This window comes from Dreissena polymorpha, chromosome 1 (genome assembly GCF_020536995.1).
Source record: "Dreissena polymorpha isolate Duluth1 chromosome 1, UMN_Dpol_1.0, whole genome shotgun sequence".
NCBI lineage: Eukaryota > Metazoa > Mollusca > Bivalvia > Myida > Dreissenidae > Dreissena > Dreissena polymorpha.
The window spans coordinates 208,110,797-208,122,817 of record NC_068355.1 but is presented as its reverse complement, the minus strand read 5'-3'; the positions used below and the strand labels follow the sequence as shown (position 1 = coordinate 208,122,817).

Sequence of the window (12,021 nt, the reverse complement as noted above, 5' to 3'; positions counted from 1 at the left end):
ATGTGTGTGTAGTCAGTATACAATGCAATAATTGTTTCAATAACGAAGGAACTGAAACAGCGTAACGGTTACAATACAGCGTGTTTTAATTATATTTTATTTAGAGGAAATGTCAATGCCAAGTATTTCGCGAGGTACCACGGTAATTAAGTTGAAATTCACAATGAAACTTTTAATGGAAATTAAAATTAATGATATCAATGCTTTACCCACCATGAAATGTTTGTTTACAAATAAATACACACACGCCAATTTTCGTGCGCTTTGTATCAGAACAGAGAAATTAATTTAAATCATTTGCACTGTGTGTTTGTGGCTAGAATTTGTAACCGAAAATAGCTGTACACGACCCGTGCAAACTGTGTCAAGTGATTTACGCATGTACAATACAACTGATCTGATTGGGCGCTTATTTCATCATATCTTTAAATAGAAACACATGCTGAAATTCATTTCATAATGTGTCTATGACATTCTTTGGGACTCTTATTGTCAATATAAACCAGAATTCGCTTTTAAAATGGAAATCGGGCATATGTGGGATTATCGAGTAATGGATAAAGACGGAAGAAGTTGCATGTATGTGATTGAGACAGTTGAAACATATGTATCGGGGAATCGAGAGACTCGGAAAAATACGACGATTACATTACAATCAGTTTTGAGTTCTCCATGGCTTCAAACTGTTAATTGCATAATCAAAAACGCAATTAACACTCCTCCAGGTGCGGTATCATACAGCTACAGTACAGGCAACGTGTACTTTGACAAACGCCACTCGTTGCGGTGTTCATTTTACGGTGTTCGCTTTCCAAACAACCCCAGCAATGGGTGTTCAGATCAAATATTCGCGGGGGCCGTTTTCCATAAGGTGGACACCGCGAATCACAGCGAGCCCATAATATCTACCGCGGTGTTCATCGTGTTCGCTAGAAATAAAATAATTAAACATAAACGTAGGTCGGTACCAATTTGCAGAAAGAATCTACCGTGCGTTTGAATGTTAAAGGTGTCATTTGGTGTCTAAAAAATTAACAACGATTACAAACAATCAAAATCGATTACTGCATACATGCGAAAATTCCCGTCTCTTTCCATTACCCGATAATCCCGAGATTTCCGATTTCATTCAAATTCTGGTCAATGTTGACGATAAAAGTGTGATAGAAATACAAAAATCACAAACTTTCGCCATATCTCTAAACTATCAAATGAATTTCGGCATATTTTTCTATTTAAAGATTTGATGAAATAAGCGCCCAATCAGGACAGGTGTATTCCAGCATTCGTAAATCACCTGACGCCTAGTGCGCGCAGGGGTTTTTATCTGATTTCGGGGAAAGGGCCTGGCCTTTTTTGAGGGGAAAAAAATCGCGCGAAACGTCGACTTTTGGGGAAAAAAATTGTGCGAAAAGCTGGATTTTGGGGAAAATAAGCAAAGTATAAAATAATCAATTTAACATATTTTACTGTTTTTAAAACAAATTCAAGGCAACAGATAATTTAATTATGCAAGATTTTTCTAGTTTCTACAGTGGATCAGGTTAACTTATATATTTAAAGGTAAAAAAAAAAAAAAAAAAAATTTTTTTTTTTTTTTTTTTTTTTTAGGGGAAAATGATATCTAGGGGAAAATTTACCAGCTGAGGGGAAAAAAAATCCGAGGGGAAAGGGCCGATTTTCGGCGGGTCTCAAAGAAGGAAAAAAAAAACCTGGCGCGCATTGTGTAGAGTTCATGTTCTGTTACAAATTGTAGCCACAAATAAATACATGTATATATGCCCATGATATTTTCATTTCCTTTGTTCTGAACCATAAAAAGCGCACGAAAATTGGCGTCAGTGTATTTATTTTTTACACAAAATCTTCGTAGCGCAGACAACATTGGGATCTTTTAATTTCGATTTAAAGTTTCGTTGTAAATTTCTTCTCAAGTACCGGGTTTAGCTCGTGAATGATTTGGAATTGACATTTCATATGAATAATATAATCAAACACGCTGTAACACGCTATATTTAGATTTCATGCAAAATGTACAAGTCATTTTCTGGAAATCGGGAGAAATAAAACCAATTTTGTGAAAACAAAAAGGGCAATTGCATTGATTTACACCATAAAAGTTAATCGAATTGATCATCTAAACGCTTAGTTTTAGTTTCCAACTTAACGTACTGCCCAAGTTTAAGTACGCATAAATGTGCACATAATATCTACATGTACATGAAGTATATGATTTTATTTTGTACATGTACATGTACATTTAAAACGCGTGAATGACCCTCACAGACAGGTGTTTACGGTGGCTGCGCAGCATCGCGGTGATCACGGGTGTTCCCGTTAACGATAGCGTGCAATCACGGCGATCTTGGGTGTTCCCTGAACACCGCGGTCGGTAGCGTGTCCGCCCCCCGCAAAATGTCACCCATCGGGAAAATTGAACACCGCAGACAAGCGTTTTTGTCAAAGTACACGTCGCCTGTACTGTAGGTGTGAACACTGTTTTGTTTTAAACGCAGCATTCAAAAAGACAAAAAAAACCTGTCAGGGACATTGGTGGGAAATACATGTTGACATTTTAAAAAGGATACTCAATTATATCTGCCAACAATGCTAATAATCCTATATTGCTATAATCTCTGTGAAGATTATATATGTACATGTAATGTAGGAAAATCATTCTTCACCACGTTGACCGGGAACGCGGTGAATCGCCGTGAATCACAGCGGAGATTATATTTATCGCATTCGCGGTGATCATGCTCGACCTAGCGTGATGAAAGCGCGAGATTGCGGTGATTTTTCACCCAAAATAACTTATGACCACCGCGTGTCGGTGATTTAGGCAAAAATCGTGGGCCGCGTAGTGTATTAAAGCTTGTCATTAACTGCTTTAAATGCTTTATATTGATAAATTAAAACATTTTAACTAAAAATATCCAGTAAAAAAGTAAGAATACAATTTAAAACAAGAGCACCGCCTTGCGGGTGCAGACCGCTCATCTATTTTCTTTTTAAAGGTGAAGGGACTCTCATTTTCAATCACAAAGGAGGGAGGGGTGGAGTGAAGAGGGGTGCATTGTGTGGGGGTATGGACATTTATTACATTATCTTCCAAAAATGCAAAAAACGGAAAAAAAAAATCGGGGGGTGGGGGTGGGTGGGGTGGGGATTCTTGGGTGCGATGGTTGGACGTTATTTCAAACATAAAATAATAAAAATAAATATTTGGGGGGTGAGGTGGGGGGTATAGTGTGAGGGTGTGCTGGTAATTTGTGAGATGATCTTAAAAAAAAAAAAATTAAAAAAAATAGCGGGGGGGGGGGGGATTCGGGTGGGGGGAGGGGGGATTCTTGGGTGCGATGGTTGGACGGTATTTCAAACATAAAATAATCAAAATAAATAGTTTTGTTTTTTAACCGTTTAAAAAAAATATTTGGGGACGGGGTGGGGTGGGGGGGGGGTATAGTGTGAGGGTGTGGTGGTCATTTGTGTGATGATCTTAAAAAAAAAAAATGGGGTGGGGGGGGGGGGGGATTCGGGGGGGGGGGGGGGGGGATTCGTGGGGGGGGGGGGGGGGGGGGGCACAGGCGATGGTTTGAATGGAGTCTATTGTGGTATGTCAGGTAAGAGTAGTTTTGTCAAAGTATCAATCAAATCTAATCATAAATAAAGAAGTTATGGCAATTTTAGCAAAATTTAATAATTTGACCTTCAGAGTCAAGGTCATTCAAAGGTCAAGGTAAAATTCAACTTGCTAGGTACAGTAACCTCATGATAGCATGAAAGTATTTGAAGTTTGAAAGCAATAGCCTTGATACTTAAGAAGTAAAGTGGATCGAAACACAAAATTTAACCATATATTCAAAGTTACTAAGTCAAAAAAGGGCCATAATTCCGTAAAAATGACATCCACAGTTATGCAACTTGTCCTTTTACTGTAACCGTATGATAGTTTGCGAGTGTTCCAAGTATGAAAGCAATATCTATGATACTTTAGGGGTAAAGTGGACCAAAACACAAAACTTAACCAAACTTTCAATTTTCTAAGTATAAAGGGCCCATAATTCCGTCCAAATGCCAGTCAGAGTTACATAACTTTGCCTGCACAGTCCCCTTACGATAGTTAATAAGTGTTGCAAGTATGAAAGCAATAGCTTTGATACTGTAGGAATAAAGTGGACCAAAACACAAAACATAACCAAATTTTCAATTTTCTAAGTATAAAAAGGGCACATAATTCTGTCAAAATGCCAGTCAGAGTTACATTACTTTGCCTGCACAGTCCCCTTATGATAGTTAGAAAGTGTTTCAAGTATGAAAGCAATAGCTTTGATACTTAAGGAATAAAATGGACCTAAACACAAAACTTTACCAAAATTTTCAATTTTCTAAGTATAACAAGATGTGTTTGTGAAACACAATGTCCCTCTATATGATGTTTGACATTGTAGGATGACCTTGACCTTGTGAAGGATGACCTTGACCTTCACCACTCAAAATGAGCAGCTCCATGAGATGCACATGCATGCCAAATATCAAGTTGCTATCTTCAATATTGCAAACGTATTCATAAAATGAGCGATTTTGGCCACATATAATTGACCTCTGACCTTGAAGGATGACATTGACCTTGACCTTTCACCACTCAAAATGTGCAGCTCCATGAGATACACATGCATGCCAAATATCAAGTTGCTATCTTCAATATTGCAAAAGTTATCATAAAATGAGCGATTTTGGCCACATATATTTGACCTCTGACCTTGAAGGATGACCTTGACCTTTCACCACTCAAAATGTGCAGCTTAATGAGATACACATGCATGCCAAATATGAAGTTGCTATCTTCAATATAGCAAAAGTTATTGCAAAATGTTAAAGTTGGCGCAAACAGACAGACCAACAGACCAACAGACAGGGCAAAAACAATATGTCCCCCACTACTATAGTGGGGGACATAAAAGGGGCACATAATTCTGTCAAAATGCACGCCAGAGTTATCTAACTTTGCCTGCCCAGTCCCCTCATGATAGTAAGTAAGTGTACCAAGTTTGAATGCAATAGCATTGATACTTTCTGAAAAAAGTGGACCTAAACACAAAACTTAACCAAAACTTTCAATTTTCTAAGTATAAAAAGGGCACATAATTCAGTCAAAATGCACCCCAGAGTTATCTAACTTTGCCTGCCCAGTCCCCTAATGATAGTAAGTAAGTGTACCAAGTTTGAATGCAATAGCATTGATACTTTCTGAGAAAAGTGGACCTAAACGCAAAACTTAACCGGACGCCGACGCCCAGGTGATGACAATAGCTCATCTTTTTTTTTTCAAAAAATAGATGAGCTAAACAGAAGAAAAAACGTTAACCTCCACAGGGCTCGAACCACTGACCCCTAGAGTCATGGAATTTTGGAGTAAAATGTCTCCCGACTTTACCACTCGACCATCCACGCTCACGTCAAATACAGAGGTATTTTTTAGCTATATAAGCAATCCTCATAGTTCGCCAAAATATTGATTTGCGTCGAACGACGCTTTTGACTGTTGGACAGTCCGTTTAACAGCAAGAACTTTGAGCTGTATGTACTATCAACTTGCCAATAGAGAATCACATGCCAAAAAAACGTTAATACTTCCATTAGAATTTTGTCCTTTTGGCTTTTGTGTATACATGACAATATGTATAAATAAATGCTATAATATCATTTTTCTGTAGTATTATTTTGCCGCAGTACACTTCTAATTTTGTGCAAAAATGACCAATAAAAGTACGACAATGAAAAAATATCATAAGATCACAAAAACTATAAAATAAACAGTTTTTAACGCTGTTATTTAACCATATTTCAGATGAAAAAAAGGTTTCACTGAAAATAAATAAACATTACCTATAATAAAATGATGTACACAAAAGCAATCACTATCGCCAATAAAGGATCACTGTTTACAGCATTATCTCCCCTGTCAGATCGGAGCATATTTACACAAATTTGTAAAATTGTACATTTATCCAACGGACAAACAATGCAACATTTGTTTTTGATTTGATTATACTTTTTTATGAAATACAGTCAGTTTATCTATTCCGGCTCCTGTCCGATTCCGACATATTTCTAGATTGAATGGCTGGTACGGAGAGAGTATGTTTAGAAACTTAATTTTGTCTGTTGTTTCATGTAAAGTAATTATTTCTTTGTCTACTGAATGGATGTTTAAAAAATGTATGAACTCTTGGTCTGCCAGCGCTTGGATTTCCAAAACGAGGCTTCAGATCGGTTGAATTTCCGGCGCGTTTTTTCGGACGTCTGAAAAGTCGGTGGACAACATTAATCTGTTCAATGACCGAGGTTACCAAAAGGTTCGTGTTATTTTCTTGAATTATATATATTTTACTCGTTACAGTCATCAATATGCATTTCCACCTTCATTTAAGAAAGATAAACACCATTATATAAAGGCCAGTCAGTGTATCTATTCCGTACCACCTGGATGCATAACTCGGGGGCCGTATAAACATTACCGTAACTTCGACAAACATTTTTGGTGCATGTTTTGCGGATTTGGTCTGTTGTTTAATGCTATAGTTCGTCATTAAACTTGGTTGACATGCAAAGTATGCCTTGAAATAAAATGTTTGCAATATTTTCTCCCATTTGTAAATGTGTAATGAAAATAAATAAACTTTCAGTGGTCAGACAAACTGTCTTAACTGTCAGAATTACACCACAGGAGCTTGAAATTCTTTCACTACATAAAGTCTATGCATAAATTATTTAAAAAAAATACCCCACCCACCCCTCTTCTCTATATATAAAAAGACAGCTTGTCTTTTTATATATAGAGAAGAGGGGTGGGTGGGGTATTTTTTTAATAATTTATGCATAGACTTTATGTAGTGATAGAATTTCAAGCTCCTGTGATTACACACACACACACACATATACATGTATGAACACTATTATAAACAAAAGCTATGATGAATTCTTTCAAATAATTGGTCTCATTATTCACAGTGTGTCACAATGTGTTCACTATATCCCTGCTGCAGGCTCATTAATGAGCAGTTTATAATTTTGTCACAATATTTACACAAATTATCCAATGCATTGAATAATATTCTTTGCATTAGGGAAATGCTAAATGTATGCTGTCTCAGAACAAATTTAAAGACAGGCTTTTTCCGCTCCATTTTGGGAATACGCCACACTGGAATTTTGGGAATTTCGCGTCGTGAAAACCCCCATTTTGGGAAAAAAATTATTCGCAAAATTGGCTCAATTGGGAAAAATTATTGCATGTAAATAGTGTTTCTTATATTTCAAAGAAGCCGTTAACTGGTAAATAACGACTATTTTGATAACTTATTATTAAAATTTTACAAAGTATTATTAACATGTAAGATAAGTGCAGGTTTTTTAATCTGAATTTGGGGAAAAGGCCTGACCTTTTTTGAGGTAAAAAAAAAGGTGCACCGGATTTTGAGGAAAATAAGGAAAGTCTTAAATAATCATTAACATATTTTACAGTTTTTAAAACAAATTCAAGGCAACAGATAATTTAATTATGCAACACTTTCTATTTTCTACACCGGATCAGGTTAACTTATATATTTTAAGTTAAAAAAAAAAAAATTTTTTTTTTTTTTTTTTTTTTTTGGAATTGGGAATTTTTTTTTTTCAATTGGGAAAAAAACAGCCAGATTTGCATTGGGAATGGGGCCGAATTTCGGACCCGTGGCATAGGGCGGAAAAAGCCTGAAAGAGTATATGCTGACAGATATTATTATAAAGATAAAGTTATAATATTAATTCAAATAAATTGGCGGATTTCTAAATATTCATGAACCATTCTGTGTAGCCCGCATTACCTTAATTTTTAGGTTTAGACCATCCCAAACTGAAAGAGGTTGCAGATAACACACTAAGTTGTAATGTAATAAGACAAAGTTGATTAAGAAGGTTATATATCATTTTGATAAAAAGGGAAATTGCTCAAATTTGAGCAATTTCTCCTTTTATCACAATTATATCTAGTGTCATCATCAAAATCTTGTAAAACCCTGTTATTGCATTGTAAAGGGTTAACACTTGTTATATCATTTACATTTGCAGATACAATTGCCATGGGAAAGCAGAAGACAAACAGATCATCAGTACATTGTAGTCCAGCTGTAGAGGCAGCAAAATCTGTAAAGCGGGTAATTAATTATCTTAATCAATTAAATAGTTATGCGGTAAAAAATATTTCAAAGTATAATGTGCATCTTATAATGGTACACATAACAATTTTGACTTAAATACCATTTTGATTGCTGTGTGTATCTTAGTTGTTAACTTCCTAAAGCCATTTTCAAATTCATTGAATACAGAGCACAGTTTCATACTTAACTTAGCTATAAATTAAAATGTATGTTATACTCACGCAGTACTGTATAAATAAACTATGATATCATAGGAAATATTTGCCTTTAATAAATGTAAACATATAAGGTTACATACAGTATGAACTGTAATAAAAATGAATACAGTATGGTACATGTGGTATTTTCTCACATGATCAGTTGATCACATTGTGCAACAAGGTGAACACAAAAGGATTTAGTTTTTTTAATTTTACCCCATGTACAAAGTATGGGGCTGAATTGGATTCACATCGGTGGGTTCGTCCAGTGTCTGTAAACAAAAGTTGAAAATCTTTGTGGCCATTCAACAGAGTCAAATGATATGTTATACTAATATGCAATACAGTACTCCACAATTGCCTGTAGGTTTTTTTAATGATTCACTTCAAAATATACTTGTGGCCATTTGAATATGCCTGTCATTTATGACAGGTTGTATAATGTGATCACTTGTAGCTGGTGTGTGGGTGGGCTTCAGAGTTTGATTTGCTAAATAACTTAAGTACCCTTGCATAATGAACACCAAACTTTGTGTATAGACAGCTGGTACTGTTGAGGACAATGGTTTATACGTAGAGCGTCGGACTCTATACACGAAGGGCATGGATTCCAATACTGTGATAAATGCGTCAACCTTTGGATTATTTCACAATTCAAATTTCAGCACGAGTACTGGTTATGTATCTAAGAAGCAGAATTGAGAAGGAATAGTCTTAAGCTGTAAGAACTTGTTTCCCAAATGTTGTAAAATTATTAAGTTTAAACTAAATTGTTGCTGTAAATTGTAACAGGTATGAATGAGTTAACACATAACCAAACAATAAAGATATTTTAGATGTTTGTTGCAGATGACATAGGACATCACTAGGATAAAAGTAATATTTACTCATTTTAGCAATTTCTCCTTTTATCATAATGATTTCTACCCTACCAAATCAATTTCTTCCTTCTCTATCAAAGTTCCATTTTTTTCTGCAACCTCATTGAATTTAGGACATTCCAAATGTATTGTTTGGTAACAAGTTGACACCGAACTTCATTTTTTCCCCCACAAAATATGTAATAATATACTCAATGAATATGCTAGTCCTTTATGTCTTGTTTGTTAATTATATATTTTTATATATTTTTATTTTGTTATTGATTTTAAACCTTTCAATGCTGCATTTCAAGATTTGGAATTAATGTGTCTATGGACTGGATTTAAGCACTTGCATCCAATTAGCTCAGCCTTCCAAAATAGCCAAAATGATTTGAGACAGTTTGTAACAAAGATTCAACTACACGAATGTGTGTGTTATCTTTGAAACACATTGTTGATAAGACACGCAAAAAATATCCAGCATTGAAAGTGTTATTTCAACAGGCAGTTGATTTGCTAGAAATAAAATTGTAAAATTATTAATTAATCGTGTTTTTTATTTACATCCCATATTTTGTAACAATGTCTCGATACCTTTTTGTACAAAAATCTGCTCAAAGTGACAGTCAAAAATCATTTTGAGATGACCCCCGAGAGCACACATCTAAAAATAGATATGCGATTCGGAATAGTTTCTCTGCTATCGCAAACGGACACGTCAGGTGCAGGTTTACACGCGTGGTTTTACCTACTTACACGTGCTCGATTTAATTCAAGTAAGTCTTAAATTATCGATAAAAAAAAGTGTCTCTCATCATATGAAAACAGAGAAATGTGTCTATCGCACGTGAGAAATTTGCAGCGAAAAAGCGTAAGGTGTGACAGAATAGATACACTGACTGTACACGAAAGTGACCCCCTATTGGTATGACCCCCTACAGGCGAGTTGACTGTATGTTCTCATACAAGATCAAAGCATTAAAGAATAATAAATATACCAGCTGCTGTCCATAGACGAAGTCTTTGCCACCATCTGACCCATCAACATAGTATTCCTGGAGAAACGTCTTGATCTTTTCTGCAATGAAAGAAAGACAATATCACATAGAATTTTGCAAAAATAAGTTGACAGCTACGAACTTACGTAGACAATACTAACAAGAAGTTGCTATTGCAACGGTGCATGATATTTGGCAATATGCAACAAATAAACTTTGATCAATATGTTATCAGGTTACCCTTTTCTGCTGCGTAATCTCGGGGTGCCATTGTCTTTGTTTACAAGTTTGGTGCAGTAAACGTGACGGATTTATTAAACGGCGGGAAATGTTTGTTCACGTGACTCGGTGTGCAGACTGGTTTCGAAGGTTATACACAACTATGCTATTAGCGACATTCGGTTTCTGGTTCCTGATTTATTATTACAAAAACACTTGCATACTTGCAAATCTGATATATTTCGCTGAATAAAAATTTCACTTATGGACATAGATACACGATGAAAATATCAGAGTTAACTTATTTTTAATTAATCATTTACGAATTTCAGTCATACAACAGTGGGTTCTTTTGTTTTCAATTAACTGATATCATAGCATAAGTATTATGCATAAATCTGAAAAGTACAGTGTACTTGGGTCAAAGTGCCAAGGTAAAGGTCGCTGTGAGGCGCACAAACGTGTGTTTGATTGGATCAATAACAATTTGCGTTTTCCACCAAATTGGTCAACCTGCATGAAGGATCTGAGCTATAGACAACAGATACAGATTAACCTACCCCAACCCAGACTTATTTGACAACGATCGTCACAGACTTCAAAGATATTTGACTTTTACGTATTCTGTCTTTCAAAGTGTATACAAAAACAACTTCCGGTTGTCATATTTCTTCTGTTTACGAATTTTTACCGATTCGCCGATCCTCCTCTATGAGCCACAACCTAGTATCAACACATGAGGTAACAAAATGTTTAATCTGTAGCCAAAGTTATCTGACCATATCTACCATTTGCTGATGTCTGCATTACTTGTCTCCCTATGCTTAACCAACAGGCGAGTGTATCAAAATCCGGACGTAGCCAAATTTCGGATACAGCTTTGAGGTGACTGCCATCTAAACCCAGCACCAATCTATCGCTTCCCATGCAGGGTATGTAGCCTCACCGTCAAGCGTGGCATAGCCTGTGATAATTGCAATTGTTGGTTCCATACAAGATGCATCAACACGCCCCTCGATGTTTATAGAGATTTAAACCTTAGCTGGATCTGCGCTAGCTGCGGAGTCCCTAACTTCTCTTATATCCTGTTTGAGACATCAATCGCAATCTCACTCGGAACATCAATTGCAATAAACCACTAATTCAGCGTATTCAGTGACCCATACTCTGAATCACTTGCTTCCACTATCCAATCTAACAGCAGCATGTCATCCATTGACACATAAATAGGATCCCCGAAAATGAGCTCATCACCTTGTAGACGCATAAAAATAGCCTGCGCAAACAGCACCAGGTGTTCAAATAAAGAGTCAAAGTTCAAAGCATTTTGGCTACTTTTCTCAGAACTCAACTCCGACATCATTATAGAAAGTGAGACTTGAGAGAGAGAGAGGTTATAGCAGCGGGCTACCATATTCTGTCGTGAAGAGACCGACATAAGGATCCACATGGCGGAGTCCTTATAGCTGCTAAAGAGAGCATAGCGGGAAATGATCTCCAAGTCGAAACAAGCATAGAACTCACTGCAGCAAGTATAGAA

General features: G+C 36.2%; 1 protein-coding gene and 1 long non-coding RNA gene across 2 annotated transcripts in view; one reads left to right on the top strand and one right to left on the bottom strand.

The window, feature by feature from the left end:
* Positions 1-10,631, bottom strand: part of LOC127864794 (DNA replication licensing factor mcm7-like) — a 72,924-nt gene extending 62,293 nt beyond the window's left edge. Inside the window, exons 1-2 of the mRNA XM_052404670.1 lie at positions 10,503-10,631; positions 10,263-10,342 (exon numbers count right to left, since the gene is read on the bottom strand). Of these exons, the coding sequence (XP_052260630.1) occupies positions 10,263-10,342; positions 10,503-10,533 (111 nt within the window). The 5' untranslated portion in view covers positions 10,534-10,631. The remainder of the gene's footprint in view (positions 1-10,262; positions 10,343-10,502) is intronic.
* LOC127864795 (uncharacterized) lies at positions 6,065-9,803 on the top strand. The gene is made up of 2 exons (XR_008042291.1): positions 6,065-6,359; positions 8,113-9,803. It is a non-coding gene; the product is annotated as an uncharacterized LOC127864795 (long non-coding RNA).
* Positions 10,632-12,021: the final 1,390 nt, after the last annotated feature.